This window comes from Athene noctua, chromosome 28 (genome assembly GCF_965140245.1).
Source record: "Athene noctua chromosome 28, bAthNoc1.hap1.1, whole genome shotgun sequence".
Taxonomy (NCBI): Eukaryota; Metazoa; Chordata; class Aves; order Strigiformes; family Strigidae; genus Athene; species Athene noctua.
The window spans coordinates 2804207-2830065 of NC_134064.1; the positions used below are offsets into that span (position 1 = coordinate 2804207).

General features: G+C 41.1%; 1 protein-coding gene across 4 annotated transcripts in view; it reads right to left on the bottom strand.

The window, feature by feature from the left end:
* LRRTM4 (leucine rich repeat transmembrane neuronal 4) overlaps positions 1–25859 on the bottom strand; it is a 227540-nt gene that overhangs the window by 66351 nt on the left and 135330 nt on the right. For 2 of the 4 annotated variants that reach the window (XM_074928469.1, XM_074928468.1), the window contains one exon: positions 13281–13355. The exons of the other annotated variants lie outside the window; for them this stretch is intronic. In XM_074928469.1, coding sequence (XP_074784570.1) covers positions 13281–13355 — 75 coding nt within the window. The remainder of the gene's footprint in view (positions 1–13280; positions 13356–25859) is intronic. 4 annotated transcript variants of the gene reach the window in all.

Consider the following 25859-nt stretch of genomic DNA (forward strand, 5'->3'; position numbering starts at 1 on the left):
GTTTAAGTATTTAAAAATAAACCAAGAAAGTTATTGGTTAAAATCTGGCAAAAACATCATTGCTTTCTTCGGTGCTGTCAAGAACAGCTCTGAGGAAAACTGTTTTGAGGAAGGAGGATGAAAGTACCTTTCAAACGCTGAGTAAAATAAAGCGCGGAAATCTGTAAAACAGTTTAACTCAAGTGTTTTATTGCTTAGGTAACACTCTAAACCAATGACTTCAAGTTGATACTCATCCCGTGTGAGAGTAATTCCAATGCATTTTACAGAAACATGTTAGATTCCAATCGATAAGAAATCCAGTAACATCTATAGATAGCAGCCTTACTTATCTTTTTTTAAGAGTTAGAAACAGTGCTCCAAAACACAACAGTGCGAGAAAACAAACATCTGGTTCTGTGCTCTACCACAGACTTCCAGTGTAATCTTAGGCAAATCGCTTGAATCTCTATGACCCCTGGGGGCAGCATCACCCTCTAACTTGGGCACTTTCACAAAATCACACACTGGTTTGGGTTGGAAGGGACCTTACAGACCACCCAGTCCCACCCCCCTGCCCCGGGCAGGGCCACCTTCCACCAGCCCAGGTACCCAAAGCCCCGTCCAACCTGGCCTTGAACCCTTCCAGGGAGGGGGCAGCCACAGCTGCTCTGGGCAACCTGTGCCAGGGCCTCAGCCCCCTCACAGGGGAGAATTTCTGCCTTAGATCTGATCTAAATCTCCCCTCTGTCAGTTTAAACCCGTTACCCCTCGTCCTATCCCTCCCCCCTGATGACGAGTCCCCCCCCTTTCCTGCAGCCCCTTTCAGCCCTGGGGGGCCGCTCTAAGGTCTCCCCGGAGCCTTCTCTCCTCCAGCTGAACCCCCCAACTCTCCCAGCCTGTCCTCACAGGGGGGCTCCAGCCCCCCCAGCATCTCCGTGGCCTCCTCTGGCCCCGCTCCAGGGGTGGAGGTCCTTTGGGAAGAGGAACATTATAAATACTCTTCTATGTCTTGAAGGTAGAAGGGTAATGACAAATGATAGAAATGCTTATGATAAAGAAACATTCCCAGATGTCATCTCTCTTCCTCTGCAAGACACAGTGAAACCCCCACTCCCAGCAGTGAAATCATTCTTTTAGGTTGAGGAAATCACCTTTCCCTGAGTCTCTTGCTACAGCCTCAGCAGTGCTGTTCTCATTCCTGTCAGATGACAGACATCCTCCAGAGCCCAGCTGCCTTCCCCTGCTCTGCTACTTTCACAGTAAATACATATTTTTTTTAAAAAATATAGACAAATATCTCTATAAATTAACTGGAGCTACCTGTCTGAGTATGAAGCATTGCTTAACTTACGGTTTCTACTGACACTGAAGAGGCAAGAACCCAATTTGGATGTTTAATTACTAGATGGCTGGAGTTTTCACAGTAACACTGATGGAGTCTGGAAAAGTGTTCTGACTTAAGTGCTCCTTGCTGCGTATTTGCTTATTTTAAAGCACTAAATGGCAAAAGCAGCTTTATAAACTTGAGCTAGGTGTGTCACTGTTTTTGTTGTTGAGTTCTGAGCATGTGACTTTGCTCCTCGTTCCCAGTTCTGACAGAAGCTCCCACCATATCCAGAGAACTGGAGAAACAGCCAGCAGAAGAGGAAACCCAGCTAACCCTAGCCCCATCCCTTCCAGCTCTTGAGCCACCACTCGCCAGAAGCTGACCCTCTGAATTACTTTTGAAAGGAGAAGGAATTCAAGAGATGGAAGATCCCTCTTCCTCACTGCATTTTACGATGGGTCTGAAGGTTGTGGCCTCTACTAATCTGAGTAAGCCAAATCGTACGACACAACACAAAATGGAGTCAGCAGAGTCGTACCAACACCTGCTTTAAATTAACCTCTGCTTCTATGCTTTGCTTTTTGTGCAGGCTTTTTTTTTTACAATTGCAACAGGCCATGCATTGCTCACACACTTAACATCCAACGAGTATGATGATGACCCACACCCGAAGATGCTGCACGTCGATTTACGACTCCCTACTGACAGCTAAAGATCCGATGTGTTTAAATGCTTTCGGTGTGAGACAGGCCAGCAGGTAACACCAGAGGAAACCACGTTACAAATACATATTTTAATGTGGCCATTCTTCAGGCCAGATCCCTCACCTGCTGCATGCAGGATAGGTCTAATGACTCCAGCAGCGCTATACTGACCTACCCACAAAGGACACTGGATGTAATTAACATTTATCTTCTGCAGCTGGATGAACTGCTGTCACGCAGTATGTATTTTAATACTGATTGCTAAACCATCATTGCAAATCATCATAATTACATTTTACAGTATCAGACACTTTCTTCTCTTTGTCTGATAAGTGTATTTTTCTTCCCTTTATCTAATTCATCAAACTCCAAAGCAAACAGAGAATTTCCCTACCAATTTCAAAGGGTTTACGAAGCAGATCCTCAGTGAAGCTAGCTATACCTTAATTCATCTGTTAAATCATAGGATTGATTTAATATACATGAACATTCCCTTCACCTTGCATGCTCTAGCTGGATCAGGTCAGATCAGATTATTCAAGATGGTAAGGTGGAAGTGTCACTTGGAGGCAGAGAGAGATAAAGCATTAGCTGAATGTTTTGACTAGGAAGTGGGTCATATTTTAACTTCTGTCAGTTCAAATATCTGACAATTCGTACTGGCACCCCGTGTTTTAGCCTAACTACTGAAGTGAAGCAGATGGAGGAAAAAGTTGATGCTTGAGCATCCTCTTCTAATCGAGAGGCCAACGCATAAGGAACACAATAATCTTTGCATGTTTCCCAGATGCAAAAGTATTAATAAAATCTTTCCTTAAGCCAAGCAGCCCTCTCCCAGTTTACTTTCTGGTCTTTTCATATATCAGCAATGCAAACAGTGGTTTGCCAACACTCCTTCAACTTGTCAGCTGTAAACCCAGAGGGACAATGTAAACGTGCCCGCTTTGAGCTCCTCTCCTCTGGTTACAGGACTCTTAGTCTGCTATTGATTTGTTACACACAGCACAGCAACATAAATCCCAGATTGTGCTCCACAATTAAATTTAGTAATTCATTACTGCCGTGGGCCAGTTCGTATTACAACAATACATCCATTAGCAATACCAAAACAAGAAGAAAGAATGAGAGAAGAAAAGTTCCAGCAATGGCTTATTTTGAAGCTTTTCAAAAGACAAATTTAGGGCTGATGGGGCGATTCTGAGCCTCTGAGATCCTGAGTCTCTGAAAGCACTTTGTAAATGGGAATTTAGATTCATCATATACTAATTTAAAAGCGGGCCTGTAGACAGATGTGCATAATGCATGGTGGAAAACGCTTTGGGGTATGAATGGTGCACATGTGCGAAGTGAACTCAGGCAAATGCGGCTTTGCTTGCATAAGTCAAGTGGAACGGTCTGGCCTAAGAGTGTTATTTTCCTGCCTTTTATCAGGAAACTACAAGCAGTGGTTTGCACATAAGAGTCTTGCAAATAGCTTATGGGCCAAGCACTTCCTCCCCTGCCCGCCAACAGGAAGGTGAAGTATTCTTTTTTCTCTTACAGATCCTTTCCACCTGCTTGTGTTCTAACACAGTTAACACTATTACGCCTTTAGGTGCAATAGCAGCAAGGACTCCAGTTACCTGAAAGGATTTGGGTTTCTCTCCCTGCAAATTCTGGTTTCATTGGCACCAGTGGTCCACCACGCATTCACCTCAACCACACCCAGATTCTGTCCTTACATGGCCATTTGAATGAATAATCCTCAGCTGAATGCCAAGCCTAAATCCTTGACTGAAATCTTTAGCGTTATGCTCATTCCTATTCTCCAACCCTCACCTCCCTTCACTAGGGGCCCTCAACTATATCCAAACATTTGCTACCAGAGACAACAAAGTCAGAGGATCCTTTTCACGCGGACCTGACTCATTTGCTACTCTCAAAATGAGTGCTTTTCTTTTGTCTCTAATGTTCTAAACACAACACTTGTATGCAAATAGGCACAGCCCTTCTCTCCCAGAGAGAAATATGGTCAACTACAATTATTAATTCTCCGTTGTTGTTATGACTTTAAACTGTTCTTTAAAGCCACTGTGATCTCTTTCAAGCAGTGGAGAAAAACAGCACTTTAATCACTAAAAGTGCATTAAAAATTCAACACTTGAATCTTGCCTAATAGATTGATATTTCCCATGAGCTGTCAGGGTAAGATTAGCTATTAAAAATTCACTTGTCCACAGGCATGTTAAATCTACCTGAAACTGGGCTCTGCTTGTTTTCTTGCTTGTTTGTATGTTTAAAGAGATGCTTAAATTCCAATCTGTTCACAATTTAAGTAAGTCAGAGAAATTTGTGTCTTTTTGCAATGTTTTAAGACCAACTTCCATTTCAGGGGCCAGCAGACACTCAATCCTTGTCCTTTCCAAAGCGTCAAGCCTGTCTCGATGTCTGTAGCATACCCCAGATAAGGAGCACAGTGCAATCGTTATGGGCTGAGTTATAATTTGAAGTCATGTGTCTTAAACTCCCCAAATTCTGCTTTGTCACCACAAATTTCTCCACTAGCTGGGATGAGGCCCAAATTAGAGAAGAGACACAAACATCTGCAGAGAATCAGGAAGCCCAGTTAAGGCTTAAATTAGCCTCTGAATGTACACGCTCCACTGATTGAACGGATTTGAAGTACATAGGCAGGAGTCTAAAACCTACCTAGCAGCACCTAAAACCTAGGTAACAGCCTAAAACCAGGTAAAAGCAATCTACCCCTTCCTCCCTTCTGCACTCCTTCCATCCACTCCTTCAAAGAGTTGCAAGGATGGAGCCATTCAGTGGTGGGGACACTTTTTTTTTTTTTTTTTAAAAAAAAAAGACCCTACCCCAAACCCCAAAACAACCAACCAAACAAAAACCATCAAGCAAAAGGGCACAATTGTCCCCACCTCCAAAAGCCAGACTCTCTGATGGCACAGCTCAGAATGCTGTTTGGAGAATCCATGGGTTATTTTTCTCCTGGGATGCATTACTAGCTTTCTTACCGGCTAAAGGAACCCGGTCACTGGCCAGGACGTTAATGTGCTGTACAGACACAGAACCGAGGGAGTCCCCTCCTCGGCAAGCTTACATGTAGGAACAAGAGACCTCAGGACTCAAAAGGAACAACTGAAGTAGTATCAATCAGCATGGTAAGCAGTCATCACAACGTCTCAGCAGATTGATTGTCATCGAGATTTTTTTTTTTGTGTGCGTCTTTTTCCCCTATAAATAGACAGAACCTGAACGCGTTGAATCCCAGCAATGTTGGACATCTCGTTTTTCTGATCGTAAACAAGTAACACACAAAATTTAATTTACAGAAAAATCTGAACCATGTTTGCCAGTCTAAGTGAATTCTCCTATGACGAAGATTCTATAGATAGCTTTCTCTTTCATTTCATGGTATTTCTTCCACCGTGATGTTACAACCAGAAATCACACTGGGAACAATTTGGGATTGAATAGAAAATGATAGTGTCTAGACAGCAACCATGCCTGAAGTATTTTCAAGGAATATAAAAACCAAGCATTACCATCAGCTCTAATAGCTAGAAGTTAATAATGACAATGTTAATTTTAACTGATTCAAGGTAGGTATTTAAAAAAAAAAAAACAACAAACCCACACAAATAAAAATCAATGGCCCAGAATAGGAATTCTAATTTTCAAAGCTGGACAATTATTAATCATTTATATTATTCAATTAATGCTGACTTCTCTAATGAATAGTATGCTTTATGTCCCCATCTGGTATTCAAACACATAGTTCATTGTCATTCTTAAGAAATAAACAGAGCTGAAAAGGGTTTTGATGCACAACTAAAAGGAGAGTGAAATTAGGCATTGGATTCCCTTCTGCATTTTACAAAAATCATTCCCTTGAAAAAGAATTGTTGGTTTGTTGTTTTTTTTTTTTTTAATACTCCAAGGATATATGCCTTTTATTGCATCTGCACGCCTTCTTTTTAAAGGAGCCTGCCAAAATTTTTGTTCACAGAACATTTTCCCCGTCTTGCTGTGGCACTAGCAGGCTGGTTAGGTTCAGACATTCAGAAAGAGGTCTTCGTGCAAATATTCACACACTGAATGACCCCAACTAAAATTCAGCACTTCAGCTAGTCAAAAATATTCCTACAAAATCTTTTTTTGTGTATCAGAACAGGCAGCTCTGACTCAGTAAGAGTGCCTCAAAGGAACGTGTCCTGTCAAAATACTCGCAAGAGAATTTCAAAGCATTTGGTTCTACTGAGGTCAAATTCAGTCAAAGTGGCAGTATTTAGTGATTACCTCTGTTTCATGAGAAAAATTACATGCTTTGTTGTTTGTTTGTTTGTTTTTAAACAAATACTGACTAGAAATTTAAGAATTTCATGTTTTTGATGCCAATCATGTCTTGCCAAAACAAGAACAGTAGCTAGGGTTATTTGGATCCTGTGGGGTCAAGTATCTATCAATCTGTTGCTTTAGTCCTAAAATAAAAGGACATATTTGCTAAAAGAGCTCATCTAAGTCTTGCAGCTCAGCTCCCACAGCCAAAGCTGCAACGAGCTTCTTGACTTTTTCACGAGTAAGCAAGAAAAATTAGAAAAAGAAGAAAAGCATCAAAACACTCCGTCCTGAACGTGGCAGAAACCTTCACATTAATGAACCAGCTTCCAGCCTCAGTCCAACGCTATCATTTCAAGGGAAGCACAGAAGTGGTCTTCAGGGTCTCTAAACCAAGTGGTTTCATCAAATGCTACCCTCTCCATAATAATGCCATTCTATTCTATTGGTGGAGTCTCTGCATGACTGAACTGATAATGAAGTCCATAAAGGATGCAGTCTGCCTTCTGCAGAGAGACTGGAGCAGCCACTGCCTGGCAGGGAAGGAAATCAATGACTCCAATGCGAGCACCCTGTTGGCTACAGTGTGGAGTTATCAATTTTCTTCCCAGCTAGACAGCAGCTGCTTCAGTCACTCTGTGGAAAAAAAAAAAAAAAAAAGAAAAAAAAGAAGAAGAAAACACCTAAAAACCCCCCCAAAAACCTAAAATCCATCCTCTGTACAGCAGCTGGCCACGTCATCATAAATTGAGCTAGAAACATTTATATGGAAGAAACTCATATTCATGTCAAGCTGAAGATCCAGTTTCTTTTGCTAAGATTTCCATTTTTTTTCTCCAGTACAATTTCCATATCTTTAGCCTTAAACACCAGGGCAGATGTTCATGGATCTAACTCAAAGCAAGTCACCTCAGCTGCTGTAGGTAGTTGAATAAACTCTACAGGTATTGAAGGCTTTCCCACTAGGACAGTGCCCAGCTCACTGCCTTCAATGAAATATATTCAATTTAACATTGGTAACATGAGTCATCTATCCACAGCCTGATTTTCCCCATTAAAAAAAAAAAAAAAAAAAGAAAAAGAAAAAGAAAAAAAGTAGATCTGTAACCAGGCAATGGGCAAATAGAAAACCACAACCACAGGTTCAGCTCTTCCAAAACACGCTGCCTGTGCTTCTGTCTAGTTTTAAGTATTGAGCCAGACCCTGACCTGGTTAAAACAATCACTGAAATGAATGGGACTGTGTCACGTTTTTAACTGTGGTTGCTCCAGGGCCTCACTCTGTATACATTCTGACTGTTCATCTTAAAGAAGGGCGAAGAGAGACACAGGCAGATCAACATTTTGTCTAAATGAATTCATTGTTCCAAGTATCCCAGCATAGTTAAATTGGGAAAGCACTTTTCAGAACAAGAATGGTTTTACAGTATGAGAATGTTCTTTAATGTGTTTTCCTTTATATAAAGGACCATAAAACTATATTGAATTAGAGCGCTGTTACACTGAGAAAAATGATGAACTAAACACAAACTCATCCCTTAAAGCCTCAAAGACAAGACCTACCTGGTTTTTCAATAGTTACTTTGAAAAGTAATTTTCAGAAGCACGAATGTAATTCATGAATCCCGATCACAAATTTCGTTTTAAACGTACTGTACATAACAGCAACCACCCGTGGTAATAAATGGGATCTAGATGGTATCTTCCTTGGACAGGAGAGCAACACAGTGCTTATTATAGATCGGGGTGATAGCACGGACAAGACAGACGACCTGCAGTAAATACACCCCTTGGCTACCCCTCGCTCGCCTGCCCACGTACTCAACTCGCTGTCCTGGCAAGTTCACAGCATTAACACTCTCAGGGCTTTTCTATTAAATTGTCTGTGCTTTCCTATTTGTTAGACTTTTAAATTAATAAAACTCCTTTCCCCTTCAATGGCACACAATGGATAATGAGTACAATCATCTTGAATCTCAAATATTCTAGGACACCCAATAAACTTGATACAGTGCATGCAAGCCCATAATTTGCAGGGGGAAAAGCAGCAGATATTTCTTATTTAGCCACTGCAAGTGTCAACTCTGTGTACATGCATCACTGAAAAGACTAAGTGAAGAATGAAAAATAAGAAACTACTAAATATATTTATTTCAAACAAACAGAACACATTCACAACAGAGGCATTCACACAGACAGCACTAGCTTAAAGTAGTATTTAATTTAAAGCTGGGGCTGCTATACTAGCATTACCAAAGTTATCTGATACCACAGAATAAAACTGAGTGGCTTTTATTGTGATACTCTGCCATTAACCAGTTCTCTAGATCAGTTCTGAACAGGGCCAAGTGTTTGTGTTCAAGTTTCCACCAAGACAGCCCATGCAAATCCCCATCCTCTATCTTCTTTCACTTTTCTAGGACTCCTACCAAATTTAACTTGCTGCTTTTACTTGCACCCAGGTCAAGTCTTACGTGGGCTTGCCACCTTCTGAGCCCCTCTGCCTCCCGGGTGGCAGGAAGCTTATTGCAGGAGCCAGCAGGGTTAAGCATTCTCCCACAAGAAGTTTTGACTTTCAAATGGAAGCCTTCAGGATCAAGACAAATCCATCATTCTAATGCTCAGAACTAAGCTGTTGAAACCAAAGGAAATGAATCCATACAGTGGATCATTAGCCATGTGTAGCGCGTTGCTCCCAGAATTAATAGATGCTATGTCATGCCTTGGGACTACTTTCAACCCGTTCCCAGTCAGCTGGAAAAGGACAGAGGGAAATTTCTATTCTATTTTTTGCCCTGCTCTCTCTTTCTTCCTTCCTGCCTCCTTTTAAAATCCACACTGCTGAGAACTTCTCCACAGAGTAATTCATAATCTAACTCTATTAAAGTAAGTGCTGCTGCTGCTAAGCATAAACCCAAAGATGAATTAGCAAAACAGCAGAATAATACTAATAATGAGAAGCTGCAGCTCTTTCCAGGCATGGGACTATCTTGAACTGAATGTCTGTCTACCCCCTTGAGAGCAGTGCTCCAAAGCATCACATCTGCATAAGAAAATAACAAAAATAAAGTATGGTTTTACTGCTCAAAGGCTGTCAAACTTCAGTGCCTCTTCTGGTTTCAGACTGACCATGACAGCAAGGAGTGCTGCTTACTCTTGAGAATACAGCAATAATAAAATCAGTGTAGAACTATACATCCTCTAATTAATAATTAACATATGCTTCCTTTTACCTAAATGTTTCAAAGTACTTTGTGAGCCTTGGGATACATCCCAGGGACCCATTAAACAAACAGCTCCTTTCAGATTGCTAAACACTGTCATAATGCAACTATGCAAGAGGAAAAATCAAACCCATGAAACATTCACTTGTGTAAAGCAACAGGGCTCACGACTCGCTCAACTTGAGCCCCAGGCTCCAGCCCTACGGCATTCAAGGAAACACCCAGTTATCGCGGTGCTTTTTCAGTGTCTCACTTCTTCCCATCTAACACGGTCACGGGCTGTGTAGCTTTAAACATATTTTGTCAGCACAAAGCAATGAATAACAGTACGTTCCAGGTGATGGTTGCCAGTCTTTTGGGGCAGTGTTCTCCATCACTCAACCTACCTTTCCAGTTAGGAGCATTTTCAAGCGTTCTTAAGTGAGCAGATCTGGTTTGGCCTCTACTTCGGTAGAGAAGATGGAAAATATTCAGACATGTTCATTGCGATGGTCTTCAAGATTGTGTACACCAGATGTGTACACAAATGTTTAATGTTAGAGTGCCCATGAATAAAACTGGCCAAAACGGGGGGAAGGGAGAAGGATGTTGGCAGCATTGGCTTTCGGCTGTACTTAAGAGAGAAGAACCCCAAAGGCCTGCTTCCTAACTCATTGCTTTTTATCTCCAAAATCGCATATCTCAAAATATTAGGTGGTGCTGCATTGCTCTAACGCAGCTGTAGTTTCCATTTCTCAGTCCCACACAGATCAGGGACCTCAGCTGCTCTGACGAACCCCTTCCTAGGATGGATATGTGAACTGAGGGATTGCTTTCAATTGGAAGTGTAGACCCAAACTAACTTCAGATGCCATCTTTGCATACAGAAAATATTTTAAATTGCTATAACCAATTCAAAAAGCCACCGTTAGAGAGCAGACCAAGATGTTACATGGACTGAAGTTTGTAATAATGATCTTAATCCCATACAGGTTTCTCGCTTTTTGAAAACAGAAAAGATTCCTAAGATTTCACTTCAAAATGGTTTAGAGCTGAGAGGTATTCACCATCCTTATGATTTCAATGACTATTGCTATTGATCTGAGACTTCTAGTGACGACAAGTTTCCCTTCTGCCAACGGAAATACAGTATTTACATATATGCATATATACTGTATTTTTAAAATATATATATATATATCTATAACTGAACAGACTTGGGACCATAGTGCTGAAAATGAGTTTGGTTTTGAAATTATATGAGGGATGTTGTGAGAGAGAGCTGCAGCACACAAAGCACTTCACTTGATACGAGATTTACAGTGTGCAATGAAATTAAGGCTATTGACATTAGTCTTTTAGCTACTTGATAAGCCAAGAAAAATTACACTAATACCTTAACTCTCATACAAGCTTGGTAAATCTCACGGCACTTTTTGAAAACTGCTCCCAAATGGATGGATAATGTACTCTTTCACAGAGTTGTGGACTACTAGCAGAAGAACGAACCCAGCTCCCCCGCCTTCCACTCTAGTCCCCGTTCAGCAGCCTTGACTGGTGCTGTCCTCTGTAGAATTGTCATTTCACCCCACGTACACACGACTCCACGGGCTGAGCTTGTTTGACTCCCAGAGACGAGGCTGCAGCGGGCGTGCAGGCACCGTACGCTGGACTTACACGTAGGGGTACTGAGATGGTCACCTCAATCCAGGCTGCCTCATCAGTGCAGCTATAAAGTACAGATATAAATACTGTTCTGATCTAAGCAAGCTGCATGTTTCCTCACTTATTTTGCTATCACTTAATTCTTTTACTCCTCTATAGAAGCGCTTCACTGCTAAAGACATTTCAATGCTACACTGCACCGGCTATCCGTAACCAGAGCAACCTGTCAGGACAAGTAAACACTTTCTATCCCAGATCACACTATTCCACTTGTTTCTCCAAATAAATCCAGTAAACATTAAAAATACAGTTGTGCATTCTAGGGAAATAATTCTTGGCACATGAAAATACGTGAGCTGCCAAAATATTTTCCAGTTTGTTCACTGCTATAACAAAAGCATTCCCCTGAACTGGAACAGAAATGGTGCAAGACCCTGCTTTCCTTTAATTTGTAACGAAGGGAAGAACTCATCAACACGTCTGCTCAAGAAACAGCACATCTTTGATCCCCCCTGGTAGCTTACGCAGATTTAACTCCTAAAGTCTGCAAACATTTATTTACAAGTGTATTATCTTAGGTACTGAGATACCAGCAATAGTCATAATATCAGTACCACTAAGCTGGAAGTGATTTTTCAGAGATGCTGGGAACAGACACCTTTAAAAATAAAAAAATAAATAAAAAGCACAAGCTGTTGGAAGGGCAATGGATGCAAATTCAAGATCTCCTGATTTTATTCCAAGCTTTTGCCAGTGACTTAATGAACAATCACAGACAAGCCACTTCATGTTGTTTCTCAATACATTAATTAGGAATAACGACACTCATCTCACACACAGTTCCACAGCTGAAAGGTGCTATGTGGCAAAGATTTCATTTTTATTAAGTTTTAAAAAAAAAACCAAACCAAAACCAAGCACCTGGAGATACAAACAATTTGCCAGAATTCTCCACATCAAAACAAACAGCAACTCCCAAAGAATGCCAAAAGCAATAACAGGAAGCTCTCTGTACCCTGAGTGGCACTGTGGAGATCAAAATTCATTTGCCATGACGAGCTACATATTTAAGGCTTCACTCTACTAAATCAGAAGGAAAAACCTCAGGAAGTTTTATTAGTAAAAGTTTTTCCATGCCTAACTATCCAATTTGAAAGAATACATTCCATACAAAAATACGGACTCTTTCAAGTCGCCAACACTCAAAATTCTTGCTGAAGGCAATTTGCTTTCCACGCCACTACGGGATGCAAAAGGAGGAGTCTCAGAGGCCCAAGCCACCAGAAGACTCTTGTACTGGACTAGAGAACACAACAGTTGATCTTTGTCCACAAATGCTCAAGATCTCATCTGACAAACCAATTAGCATGTCATAGCCTTCATCCTCATGTAGATGAGATGCACTGTGGTGGCACTACTCATCAGTATGTTTACATGGGCCTTAATTTAGTATCCTGGTCCGAAGGTTGGAAGGTGGAAGGGTTCAGTTCCACACAATAGAGGGCGGGTACAGAAAGATGGCTTAATTTTTTCACAGTGAGCATACAACAAATCTGAAACTGGGTCTGCATTTTGCATTTGATCGTTATGATTTAAAGACAAAGCAAAAATTATTTAACTATTTTCATAGTTTTATTTGATTTTGTAGATTCCATCGTTGAATACTGTATCTGTTGGATATTAAGATAAGGAATGTAACAGCTATAGTTTAATCGGCTCAGCATAAAGAAAACTGCAAAGCCTGCATTTAAAATCACATGCTCCACTGAACAACATTGCTGATTTTTCAGCAATCAAAACTTTCATCAGGTACGCATTGTGTCAAAACTACGTGCTGAAAGCCGAAGCTTTCTTCTAACTAAAGACCACACCATTATTTGCATCAGCTGCAAAAGAACCAGCCAGGATGATGTTAACTTTTCAGCTCCTTAGAGGTACCCAAGCTTCAAAACCCTTCCAAGACAACAAAGCTGCAAAAGAACTGTCCTGTATCCAGAGAAATAAGCTTAAACATTTTGCACATTCATTAGTAATTTGCTAAACTTTAAGACGACCACTCACCTTTGATGGATGAAGAAAAGCTGGAGCAGAGAGTCCAAAGCCTTTGTGTGAAATCTCACCACTGCCTGGCAGAGCCTGCAACAGAAACAGAGGTTCCTCTACTCTAAACGCTAAACCAGATTCTGCCCCGCATTGAGCGATGTCAGCTTTGCCAAAAACCAACAGGAATTGCCCCCGCTCACTTTGTTAATTCAACCCTACTGATGACACAGATGGCTGTGGCTTTGAGTAACTGATTCTATTAACAGGTATAACAGCTACCAGATCAGAGGTGCCTTTAATATCAGAAAGGCTTGACTATCACTAAAACACACACTGTATTGCAGGTGTGTAAAATTATATGGAAACATAAAAGATAAAACGAGTATGTTATTAAAATGTCTCACAGACATAATGTAAAAAAATAATAGTTTAATCTTAAAAGTCATCATCTTTGATCATTTTAGAGAACTCCTTAACATACATCTCTTGAAACAATATAATTAGGTATAATTACTCCCGCAATCCGTAATTTTTGGCAGAGAGCACAATCAACCTCTGGAATTCACTGCTGCAGTGAATATCATGGTTACATATTTTCTAGACATCTGAATAAATGAAGAAGAGTTGCTAGACAGAAAGGAAACACAGTAACCTATTTGATACTAGATTTGATCACTAAAATGATCTGAGGTTTGCACGTGGTTCATAACGGTGGACGACTTTTTCTTGTAGAAAGTATATTCCGTCCTGAAATCAACAACTCATCTCGTGCCATCCAACTGTGCCTTTGCACACCCATCTGTTGTGATAAAAGGTGTTTCAGTGGGCTCATTTGTTAGTCCAAGCCTGATGTGTTCACTCTTCCATGCTACAGTCACTTACAGGTGTTCAGTCTTTACATTATCCTACTCGAACAATCGCGCAGAGATTACCTTGTTCAGCGTGAATTAATCAAATTACAGCAAGGCCCAGCTACCCCCTCTTTCTTATGCAGACACTGGCACTAAACTAAAAAATAAAAGGCGCTAAAGAAGCAAAACTAGCAGGTGAAGGAGCCTTTTCATTGCTTATGTTTAATTTGGATCTGGTAAAAGAATCAAACAGGACCTGATCCTCTGTTGCACGGACATGGAAAAATGAATTGGAAAAAAACCAAACCCCAATACCCACTCCTCTGACCCTGGAGTTCATTTAACAGATATAATAATGTGGGACTTGCAGCAACAAAATTAATTGGAAGTAAATATTTGTAATATGCATAGGGGCCAGTTAATGATTTTGTAATGGATTGACCTAAAACGTGGCATCTGCCACATACTGTCTTGGCAATAACAGGGCGCTGGTTAGTCCCTGCTGCCCCAATGCTCCTGACACACCGTTTCAGTATGCAAAGCCTGTAGTTCTCATTGGCTTTTGGTTCGTTGCTGTTGTCGTTTTCTTTAAGTGAGAGAAACTAGAAATCTTTCTTCCGCCATATTTCTTAACCTTAAATCTTTTAGTGAGTTAGAATGAGCTGCACTCTTGATTAAACGCAGGGCGCTCTTCTACTCCATCATTCTCAGTATTATCACCAAAAAGAAACATATAAAAGCCTCACTGTAAATGAGTAATGCTAATGAAAAAGAGCCATGTGAGGCTTGTAAACCATCTCACTGTTTCAGATCTCACCATAACACCCATAGCTCTCGCACACCACCTTACTTAGAGAAACAGTGCTGCAGTGCAAATGCATCTGTAAACCCTCTGTGTCTGATGCAGGTAGTTGGGAATGGTCAGGATGAAGAAAGCATCTCAGCTGGAATGATCTCTAGGAAGAACAGAAAAGGGATTGAGAGGAGAAATTTGTGCCTGAAATTTAAATTTTCGAGGCTCAATCCTCATTGCAGCCCGGCCTGATACAAAGCTTACTGACACCAGCAGACAGCAGTGGTCTGATTTCAGGGGGATTTGGGTCAGGCTCCTCCACCAAAACACCGTTTACCCAGCGTGCATTAGAGAGCTCTATGCTTTCTCATAGATGAATATTCATTAAAAGAAAACAGCAAACAGACACAAAAAGAAAAATATAATGAAACAGTACATGACTCAACAATAAATAATCACCGACTTGGCTCTGCCCTCTTGAACCTGTTTACACAATGAAAGGGAGCCACGCACAGCCGGCTGCACAGGAGGCAAACTGCCCCAAACAGCTTGGCTAATCAAGCCAGTTACCTGGCTAAGCTAATTATTCTCCTCTTTCAGATTATTCAAAGCAGATTTATTAATTGTATGGAAAAAAAAAGCCTACTAGGTCCTTTCATATTTCTTTTTATTAATTTTAAATTAATCCTCTCTTAATTATCAGGACCTACTCTGCAACGTCCTGAATGAATACAAATAATTAAAGTCCAGGTATTTGTTCTAAATTAAATCTGACCTCAGCTCTTGGGCGCTGGTGGTGGTGAGTTTCCCCCCACCCCTTCTTTTGAATAATGAAAATTGAGGAGACACATTTGTTTACGACATCAACAGAATAGCTGGTTCTTAACAAGACCAATATTATACCAAGTTAATTTGAAGGTAGTACACATAATGCAGCGTATCCATTTTGTATGACATATGGGCTTGTGCCTGCATATTAACAACTTAAAAACAACTCTGTGTTGCCAGTGACAATTACAATACTGTAAACCATTTCAGGGGGTCACACATTAATTTAATTCATTGCAGCAGGCAGGTTGGCACACACCAAGAAAAGTCACTGCAAAATGATGAATGCTTTACATTTTACAACATAAATACCTCCTTCAGGACAATAAAGCTGTGTCACGACAAAAGCAACTTCTGGCATTACTCCAATTTAAGTCAGCCCCACCCCAAAAAAAAAAAAAAAAAAAAAAGTATCTGCAAACATAGATTACAATCAACATCAACTGTATTTTCCTCTGTCCCTCATGTGGATGCGACAGCAGGGAAAGCATCCAGCAGCTTTCATCTAAAAATTGTGAAGAGTACTATGAAATACAAACCTAGAAGCACTTCTCTGCTTTTCTCTTATAGCCAAGGAGTTACCTGTAAACAAGTCCTCAAAATTCATGACTCAGGAAACATTTCACATGATATTGTGGGCAGCAGGCTCAACTGGGGATCTCAAAAGAGTTGGATTAATTTTAGTTTGGCAGATATAGGCTTTAATCCCATCAAACGGTTGGGTCAATTCTCCCAGTGATGTTAATATAATACTGGAGAATTCCATTCAGTTTAGTGAAGCTGAAGCCTGTGCGGGATAAAATACAGATGGATCTATAAAACTGCTCATTCCTCAAGGTTAGAGCCTGCAAGGCTGCCCAGCCGTGCCGCTGCTGATCTGCAAAAGCCCCGAGAACACAGGTTTAATTTATACAGGGAGTTTCAGGGGTAGGTATGTACAGAATATGAACATGGCACAACTGTATTTTCTTGCACTAATTTAATCTAGCTAGCATGCACGAGGAAAGAACAAACACACAGTTTACATTTCTGGTTTTAGCAGAGGACCCCCCGAGCTTACTATCCTGTTGAGGGTAACAGTGTCTTCAGGCTGCTTCAGAAGGATGAGTAAGAAACCCTTAGTAAGAAAATTAGTCCGTTCATTTAACGATTCTACTCTTAAACTTTCTTTCTTGTTCGTATGTCCACGTGAAATTATTTTATAGAGGAGGGGACTGTATTACATCCAAACTACTTTTCAGATGTACTTTTTATTTATTCCTTTTTTATTACAACCAAACTACTTCTCAGATGTACTACACATTTCACAGTGTACCCCTTGCTTAGTGTTTGAAAGCAACTGGGTAATCCAGAAGAAAAAAAAATCCCAACTCACAGAGTCTTAAGACAAAGCACCTTTGGGGGGGTGGAAAGTCAGATCATCCAGTGTTAAAAGTCACTTGTAAATGCAGAGAAACTTTCTACGTACTCTATATAAGTTAGTGTCTTTCTTGTCCTTTCTATCAACTATTTTAAGCCATTTTATCTGTGCTGGCATCAGTTGTTGCTAACCATAGTAATCGCCTTTTACAGGAAAATAAAAAGGCTTCGTGAGATTATGTAAAGTCAACCAAGAATAGAAATGAATATAAATACCAAGGAATATATCAGCTGTTAACATTCAAGACAAGACGTAATCTTTGGGAATCGACAATGTTTAGATGTCTTTCGCAGGCGTTCATCCATTGTGTAAGAACTACAACATCTTGAACTGATCAGTTTAGACAGACTTGGGGAGAGGATTTCCCGAGAGGCTGGTGCAGCACCAACAGCTTTCTAAGGAGATGGTCAGCACTATCACAACCAGGGCTTGGCTTAACCATGTAGACTGAAATTTCTCCTCTCGTTCTTGGCACTACAGCAAAACTGAGACTGGGTCTTTCTGTTGGTTTCTTAGGGGAGGAAAAGGTAAATTATTTAAGTGACTTTTGGGTTTTATCAGGTTTCATGCTTTTAAAGATAGCACTTTTTCCTTTTTTTTTTTTTTTTTTTCCTTTCTTTTGGGGGTGCATGTGCTTTTTAATTCTCTTCCCTCCATCACCACAATTTCTCTTTTTCATGGAATGAACAGCCTGAAGCAGAAATTGAAGATGACTGTAATCCTGACCCTAATCACACAGACCCCTGATTACACAGAAAAGCTTTGCAAAAATTAGCTGGAGCTTCCAGTGCTAATGAACCAGGTTAAACAGAGAGTATCTACATGCAGGACAACCACGCTGACTCCAATTACTGCCACTGTCCTAATGCGAGGTGCCCAGGGCTGCCAATTCTCCTTTGGTTGCAATTCCCGGAGGTTTAATTTCCATCTGTGTGATATCTTTCCTCATAGCCGCTGCTGGACATGATTAGTAGCTTGCAAAGAAAAATTTAAGTGAAAGCAGTGAGAAATTTTAGGTGATTTGGCTCTACAATGCTTGAGAGTTCATGGATTTCACCTCGGCATTCCGGTTCATTTTAGAGGACTGAAAAGGTAAATTTTCATGTTCCTCTGAAATTGTCTGTATTTCTGTTCATCTATTACAATGTTTTGCAACTGTTCTGTAAGAAAAGCTTACATAAAACGGATGCCGCAACTGACGTACCCTTCCACAGCCCTCAAAAACTTCAAAAACCAAGCAGTGAATGACTGTTTCTGACAAATGGTTTAAGGGAAAGGAACGATTAGCACTAATGCTAGATCATGTGAACAGGGCACATGAATGCCTTCCTACGATGCATCATAATGAAATGAGCAATGAAATTGTTCACAATACTTCTTTTCTCTCTAAATCCTGTGTTGCAGAGTACATGAACTTCTCTGTAGCTTCCATAATAATATTTCTTAGCATGCAGAGGTCACACCGCTATTCTCAACGCGCTGCTTTTTTCTAGTGACAAAAAATCTCAAATATTGGTCGTTACAGAGCCAGGCATAAAACAGAACAGGGGGAAAGCAGCAGAGTAGATTAAGCAAAATGCAGTTAAGTGCTTCTTTGAGTAGAATGTCCATAAGCACTTTTTTGAATGATGGCCTTAGCTCAGAATCTCGTTAAATCAGACAAAACTGCTGAAAGGAGGCTTTAGCTCCTGAATGTCATTGTAAAAAACATTTCAAGCACTTCCAAGCCCACGTCTTGTCAAGTTACGGCTCCGATGATCACTGAGTCCTTCCTGCAGGTTGACTGAGCCTCAGCGCCACACTCCAGTAAGTGGGTCCTGCCCTCACCACAAGGTACCCGAGCACGGTGTCTCCTCAGCCACCAACGCTCCCCAGCTCAAACGCCCAGGTACAACACAGGGATTCCAGCCACCTCAACACGGCACGCAGCGATGGGCAGACGTTCAGGTACTCCTTCCACAGGGAAGCCTGACTGTGCGGCATCACCTCTGCCGCTGCAGGTTGGCAACCAGAGCCTCTCAAACACGAGTCAGGCTTTAGAGGCACATAGAGCTACTTGGCACAGCACCAGCTGGACCAGCACCGTGCCGAGCCCGAGCCTCGTGGGTGCAGGGCTCTGGCAGCGTGACCATACTGGTCACGGAGCCGTGGCAGGGACCTTCCTTGGTACCACATCCTGGCTGACCAGCTGCTCAGGCACATTTATCATATTGAGCTGCACTGAACCAGACAGATTGCTAGAAAACGTAAGCAGGTCTGTAAGCAGTTAATCTACATTAGAAATGAGTTTTACACCTATCTTGTTTAGCACTAGACACTGAAGTGTTTACAAACTTGGCCAGACGTCACAACTGAAAATATTGTCTTCCCTTCCCCAAATCCCCTTCTGCCCATTAGATCAAATCAGAAATTCAGAATATTGAATATGAAAAATAACGCTGTAAACGTCAATGCTAACCCAGTATCTAACACCTGTGTATAGTATTATTCTGACATTCGAACATAGAGGAGAATAAAATTTAAAATAGATTCCAAGTCACCATGATTAAGAAAGTTGTGACAGTACCCTCTTTGAACATGAAAAGCCAAAGTAAGACACACTCCATTTTTAATTCATTCCGCCAGTTACAAACAATACAGATGCTTCAGAACAGTGAATTACATTCTCTCTCACACTCGGAGCACAGCAATAAGAATGAACAATGAGATGTGACTATGATGGAAAGCCAGCCTTTACATCTAAATTTCAGCCGAGCAGTCCTTCTGCATACCCTCCCTCACTTACATCATTGCAAACTGCAAGTACTACAATGCTATCTGTGAAGTAATTAATCTTCCTCTCTCGGTCTCACATCTACCAAACTATTATGAAAAATTCTTGTGCATCCTCTTTCTGTAGTAAGATACTACTCCTGAATTATCGGCACATTGAGCATTAATGATGAGATGCCTTGTACCTCTGCAGGATAAGATGCCTCCGAGTTTAAAGCTTCTAATGATTTCCTCTGTGAAATAAATCTGTATGCCTGATAAAAGCACTCCTCCATCCCTGACAGACTGCATCTGTATCATCATGCACAACAGAGATGTCTGCAGTAAAGTGGGGTTATACCCTTATGCTCTGTAGCCCTGTAGCCACACAAGAGAGGACGAAAAACTGCCAACAGCAGCAAAGCTTCCCCCTTCCCATGTGCAGACCTACCTGCTGAAGTAAATACACTTCCTTAGTATAAATACTGTAAATATATTAAAGGCACTGCCATTTTCCTGCTGCCAAGAAGCAGCAGGTGGATCCACCCACCAACGAATCCAGCATTTAAACAGGAAGCTAATGGACCCACGGAGTTACAGATTCTGCAGACCAAGGCAAGGAAAACTTGGTTTGGGAAGACTTGTTCAGAGAGAGCTCTCTCCTCTCATCAAATGTGAAAAATCACACGACTCCAGGAGCTGACCTACGCCGCAGAATTAGCAATAAGCATGCGTTGCTCATCTTACCCATCAGCAAGAAGATACTCCTGGAGACAGGCGGGATCCTTGGGAGCCATTACCTACCTCAGGGAGCAGCAATGCTCTTTGGCTGACCTGGTACCTCCTCTTCCTCCTTTCCTGGGTTTGATCCACAGCCAGGGATCAAGCCTTGCAAAAGAGAAACTCAGCTATTGTAGTTTTCAATAACTCTCACCTCCCCTTTCCATATCATCCCAGCTAATTACTGTGAGCAGGCAAAGCAAACGATGTTTGCCTGATAAAACAACATGATAATCAGCAAGGGTGTGCCAAACAGATATATCTCAATGAAAAAACACCAAACCAAAGCAAACCACACCACCACTGAGATGAATATCTGTTTTGTCATGTCTGGAGTTGATTCACAGTCCCTTCAGTGATTTTACCAGGAAACTGAGATAAATATTTCTGAAATTTGCATATGTCTATATCATACATTTAAATCAGTGGGGCTTCCAAGTATTTTATTAAGAAAGCACAGATAACGACTGAAAGAAAATGCTAATTTTATTTGGTGGCCCTCTTCCATTCAACTTCACTGATCAGACAGACAAATTAAGAAAGATAGTGTGCTTACCCAGAAGCCATTTGTTAGACATCTTCAGAAATCGATGCTTGACACAATTGAGTATCTTTTTGCAACAGAATTTTATTTGTCATGTTGGGCTACAAGCGTCAGTTAATAATTCACTCCACAGTTCCATAAACCTCCATTGCTATCTTTCACACAACCTTGCCGTTTCACAGGCTGTTGTTAAGAGTAGCTTAAAATAGTCTGTTATCAGTCCTGACCCTCACTGTTATAACTCAAACAGATGCACTATCTGTGATCATTCTGACAAGGAAACAAAATAAACAACCTGGTAACTTTGAAAGGGCGTATACACACTGAATACATACACATATAATGGCTACACACTCAAGAACTCATACCATAAGCAATGGAAAGGGCAAATCAGCAACACAGAATTGTGGTCCCAACCTTCTTAGGAACTGGGGATGGGACAGAGTCACCCAGTTCTGATTCAGATTTGGATTTTCTGTTGTCCCAAGTTCTTGGATGCTTGCACGTACGCATCTGGTTTGAGTGGTAGAGTTCAGAAGAGTCGAGCAGCTGCAATTAGTATGATCTGAGTATACAGGTAAATATTCAAAGTAGCCAGGCTTAGTGATCTCCTCTGTTCCCCACAGAAATCTCAAAGACACAGGATGAAAATATTAAGTAGGCAAACTAGTTCGGAAATGGCAGCTCCTTTGAGTCAAACACACTGTTCTTAATTCTGCAGTGTCAAGAAACTTCCTGTTTCCAGTCACAAATACATCCTACCTGACTTAGTTCAGCTTCCTGATTTTCAAGCTCATAAAAGAGTTCATCAGCTCTAAGTGTCAGCCTGAACTTCACTGCACTATAAAGGCTACAACTTACACGTGCCCTAAGTCTTCAGTCCAACAAATATTATTTTTTGTCACAGACACAGAATTCCTTCTCCCGGCCACTGCAGGTAGTTGCAGGGCTCTACACATGGCCCGGGCCCTTCACACGCATGCTAAATCCTCTCCTGCTCTTGGCACTCCACAGGTGTCATGTACTTCACCTGCGAGCATCTTGGAAAAATACTCTTTGACTCCCCAGTGAACAGCTTGGGCTTTTATCCCATAAAACTCCCCAGAAGATCCGTTCCTGCCGCAGTTATTTATTGCCTTAAGTCTTTATAAGAGGCCAGTGAAAGGGTCAACAGACACCAACAAGAGAAGGGTCACTCTGTTGAGCCCAGAGGTGAAGGCAACTCCAGGAAGAGTTTGCGCAGAAGTTTCTGGATGAAATCTCCCTTCTCCCAACCTGTTGTGTGTGCTCAGCTCAGCTTGTTTCTGCAGTAGGGATAGAACCTGCCATTGCTACTTGTTTTGACAGCACAGAAAACTCTCCGCAGACTCCCATTATCTCTCTTCCACTTCGCACATCCCGATAAGGTAATGTTGTCTCCACAGGCCGGCGTGTTCAGTGGGCAAGGAACTGCAGAAACAACTCCACGTGCTACGCCAGGAAATGGGGAATTACTGGTATAGGAAACCAGAACAGAAATAAATTGGGGGGTAGCACGCAGCAGTCATTTATAAATGCAGAGGGTAGGGCGCTGCTCCTGCAATTTAACTTTTAACACAGCAGGAATTACTCAAATACCTGATTTTGGTGGATCCTCTTCAGGCACGTGAATACACCTTAGATCTGACTCCATGAAGCCAGCGAGGAGGCTGTTTTGATGCTACGTTGTTTACAGTTTAAAGAAGCAAAACCTGGCAGAGTGAAGAAACACTGAGAAAACAGACAAGCGAACCCAAATTCATTATCTCACTATTGTACTCTTCCTTAAAAATGCAGGATACGCAGACAGATGGGAGTTAGGAGCAAAATCCATATGCTTTCTTTAAAAAGTCTCACAGAAAACTCTCTGAACTGTATTTGTGGAATTAATCAGATGAGTGGCAAACATTAGAGATTTGTAATGTGCATAAGCAGTGTTGCTATAGCGAACAGTGAATTGTTCCATTACAAACTCTGGTGTTGGGAGGTTAATATTCCTAGCTGTGAAAAAAACACTTTGCACTGAATGCATTGGGAATGACACCGACAAAGTACCTCTCTAGGTTCAAACTTTGTGCCACTAACAAAGAATACATTTACTACTGAGCTAGAAATCAGCAAGGCAAGAAATGGGAAAATGCATTCCTCATCTATGCAAAAACTGAACTAAACACATATTAATTACTATTACAGAAATAGAATTTAAAAGTCTAAACACTGTGAGCAATCTACAAGACAACACAAACAAGCCTGGACAGAGAATTAATTATAATTGTCAGCAACACTTCAAGAAAAGATGTCTCTCTAGTTTTAAAGCTTTGCCAATTTGTAAATAACCAGATATTCTCGAAGAAGGGAATGTTAATAGCATAATTCTGAGAACTACTAGGAAACAGATGTTACTATGATTAAGATAGAAATTAAAAAGAATACCTTGGGAACTTTTTTCCCCATAATAATTGAGATGTTGTTACTCAAGGGCATAGAAAAAAATATTTCTCTAGTTCCAGTGTAAGCTCTTGGGGATAAGTTAATGGTGGGTGAACCATAGAGGGTGTCTGGTCCCCCACTTGGCAATATAATGCCTGCATGTTCTCTACTACTAAAGCCCCAGGGCAGGTATGGTTCCCCATTTGTTGTTTTTAAAGGGTAAAGGAAACCACCTCTTTGTAGCTTATTTTTACATACATCTCTACCTGTTGTAAACTATCTACCTGGGTCTGGCTTAACGGCATCACAGCAGTTGCTCGTTACTGTTGACTCATTTTCTCTTCCACTGCCTAAAGCAGGTTGCAGCCAGAGGTGTTTCTAAAGTAGAAATAACATGATTTCTGTGGTTAGGAAATGATCGGAAAATTAGCCATAGGAAAGCATGGAGATAAATACTACCAATCTGCCAACAGACTATATTTAATCTTCATATATTATACTAAAATCTTTATTACAGAAAACACCTTTATCTTAGCAATCAACAATTCTTTATATTGATCACTGCCGTGATTCATAAATGAGCTCCATCAGAGGAGAACAGTAGCTGTAATTTTACGGTGTTGCCTATTGGAAAAGACTTTAGCAAAAGTCTGATCTTCCACTGCGAACACAGCACTGTTTATAGAACTTCTATGACAAATAAAACATTTTGTAAAGAATATGCAGAAAAGCTTTGTGCTAAAACTCCTTCTTATTATATAAAAGCTTTTAATGTATTACCAGTTTTAAACAAATCTTCTGAGAGGATATTGTCTCTGCATAACAGTAATTGATTTAGATTACACCATCATCAGAAATCTCTGGTTTTGTGATTGAGCACAGACTAAAGGCTTAGTGCTTGAAAACGGGGTTGGCCTCAGTGATTTATGAGGCCTGACCATAATTAAGCATCCTCCCACTTACTGTGAAACTCATGACTAAATGCACATAATACACGCCTCAGTACTTCTTTGTCTTATCTACATACATACATATATATATTAAAACCCTTTACACATGTATATGTACATTACAAGGAAAATACAAACTGAAAGGGTAGCAGGCAAACATGTAGTTGCTCATATCACACATCTGAGTACTTGGATACGAGAGGACTCTCCATTTTCCTAGTTGTTGACTAACTGCTAATAACAGCATTAAAGTAATACCACAGTAGCGTTCCTAGGATCTGCTAGGCTAAAAAAAAAATAAATAAATCCCCACAGGTTGTTATGTGGTTATATAAAAGCATTTCAAACATTAGCAAAGAGCCTAATATGATACACCACCATGATCGGGGAGGAAAAACAAAGTTCAGAGCTAAAAAATCCCAGTCCTTCCTCCTCATTCAAGCAGAGATAGCCCTCTTTGCATGGTGCTGTGTGGACCTGTTTGAGGCTATCCCAGCAGATTTTATTAAATGAGAGAGAATGAGCAAGACCAGACATTTGCCTGTACAGTACACAATTAAATGAATAGTGAAGAACAGGTGTGGCATGCTAGTTAAATGGCTTTCTTGGTTTAATTTAATTAATGTCATTATTGCTGGCTGCCTACTATATCAGAGCTGTAATTAAGCAAATACTCCCCCTTGATTAAAACAAAGTTATTGTAACTAAAGGTTTGAAACGAAGATAACAACAGTTGACAACAGCACTGTCAGGTGGTTTTAAGTCTGCACTTGACCTCTGAGTAATTATTCCTGGTATCCCTGTCCATAACCGGGCCAGGCTTTCCTCGAAAGAGTATTTATCTATCAAGTTGCAATTTGTGGCACACCTGGGATATTGTGTTCAGTTTTGGTCCCCGCTGTACAGAAAAGCTGTGGCCAGGCTGGAGAGGGCCCAGAGAAGGGCCACAGAGATGCTCAAGGGAAGCCTGACCTGAGGGAAAGGCCGAGAGTTTGTTCAGCCTCGGAAAGAGAAGGCAGAGGGGGGACCTTATCACCCTGTTCCAGTATTTAAAGGGTGGCGACAGAGAAGGTGGAGACTGCCTTGTGACAGGGAGTCCCATGGAAAAAACGAGGGGTAACGGGTACAAGTTCCTCCTGCGGAGATTCTGACCGGACACAAGAGGGAAGTTTTTCACAGTGAGAACCATCAGCCACTGGGATAATCTCCCCAGGGAAGTGGTGGATCCCCCA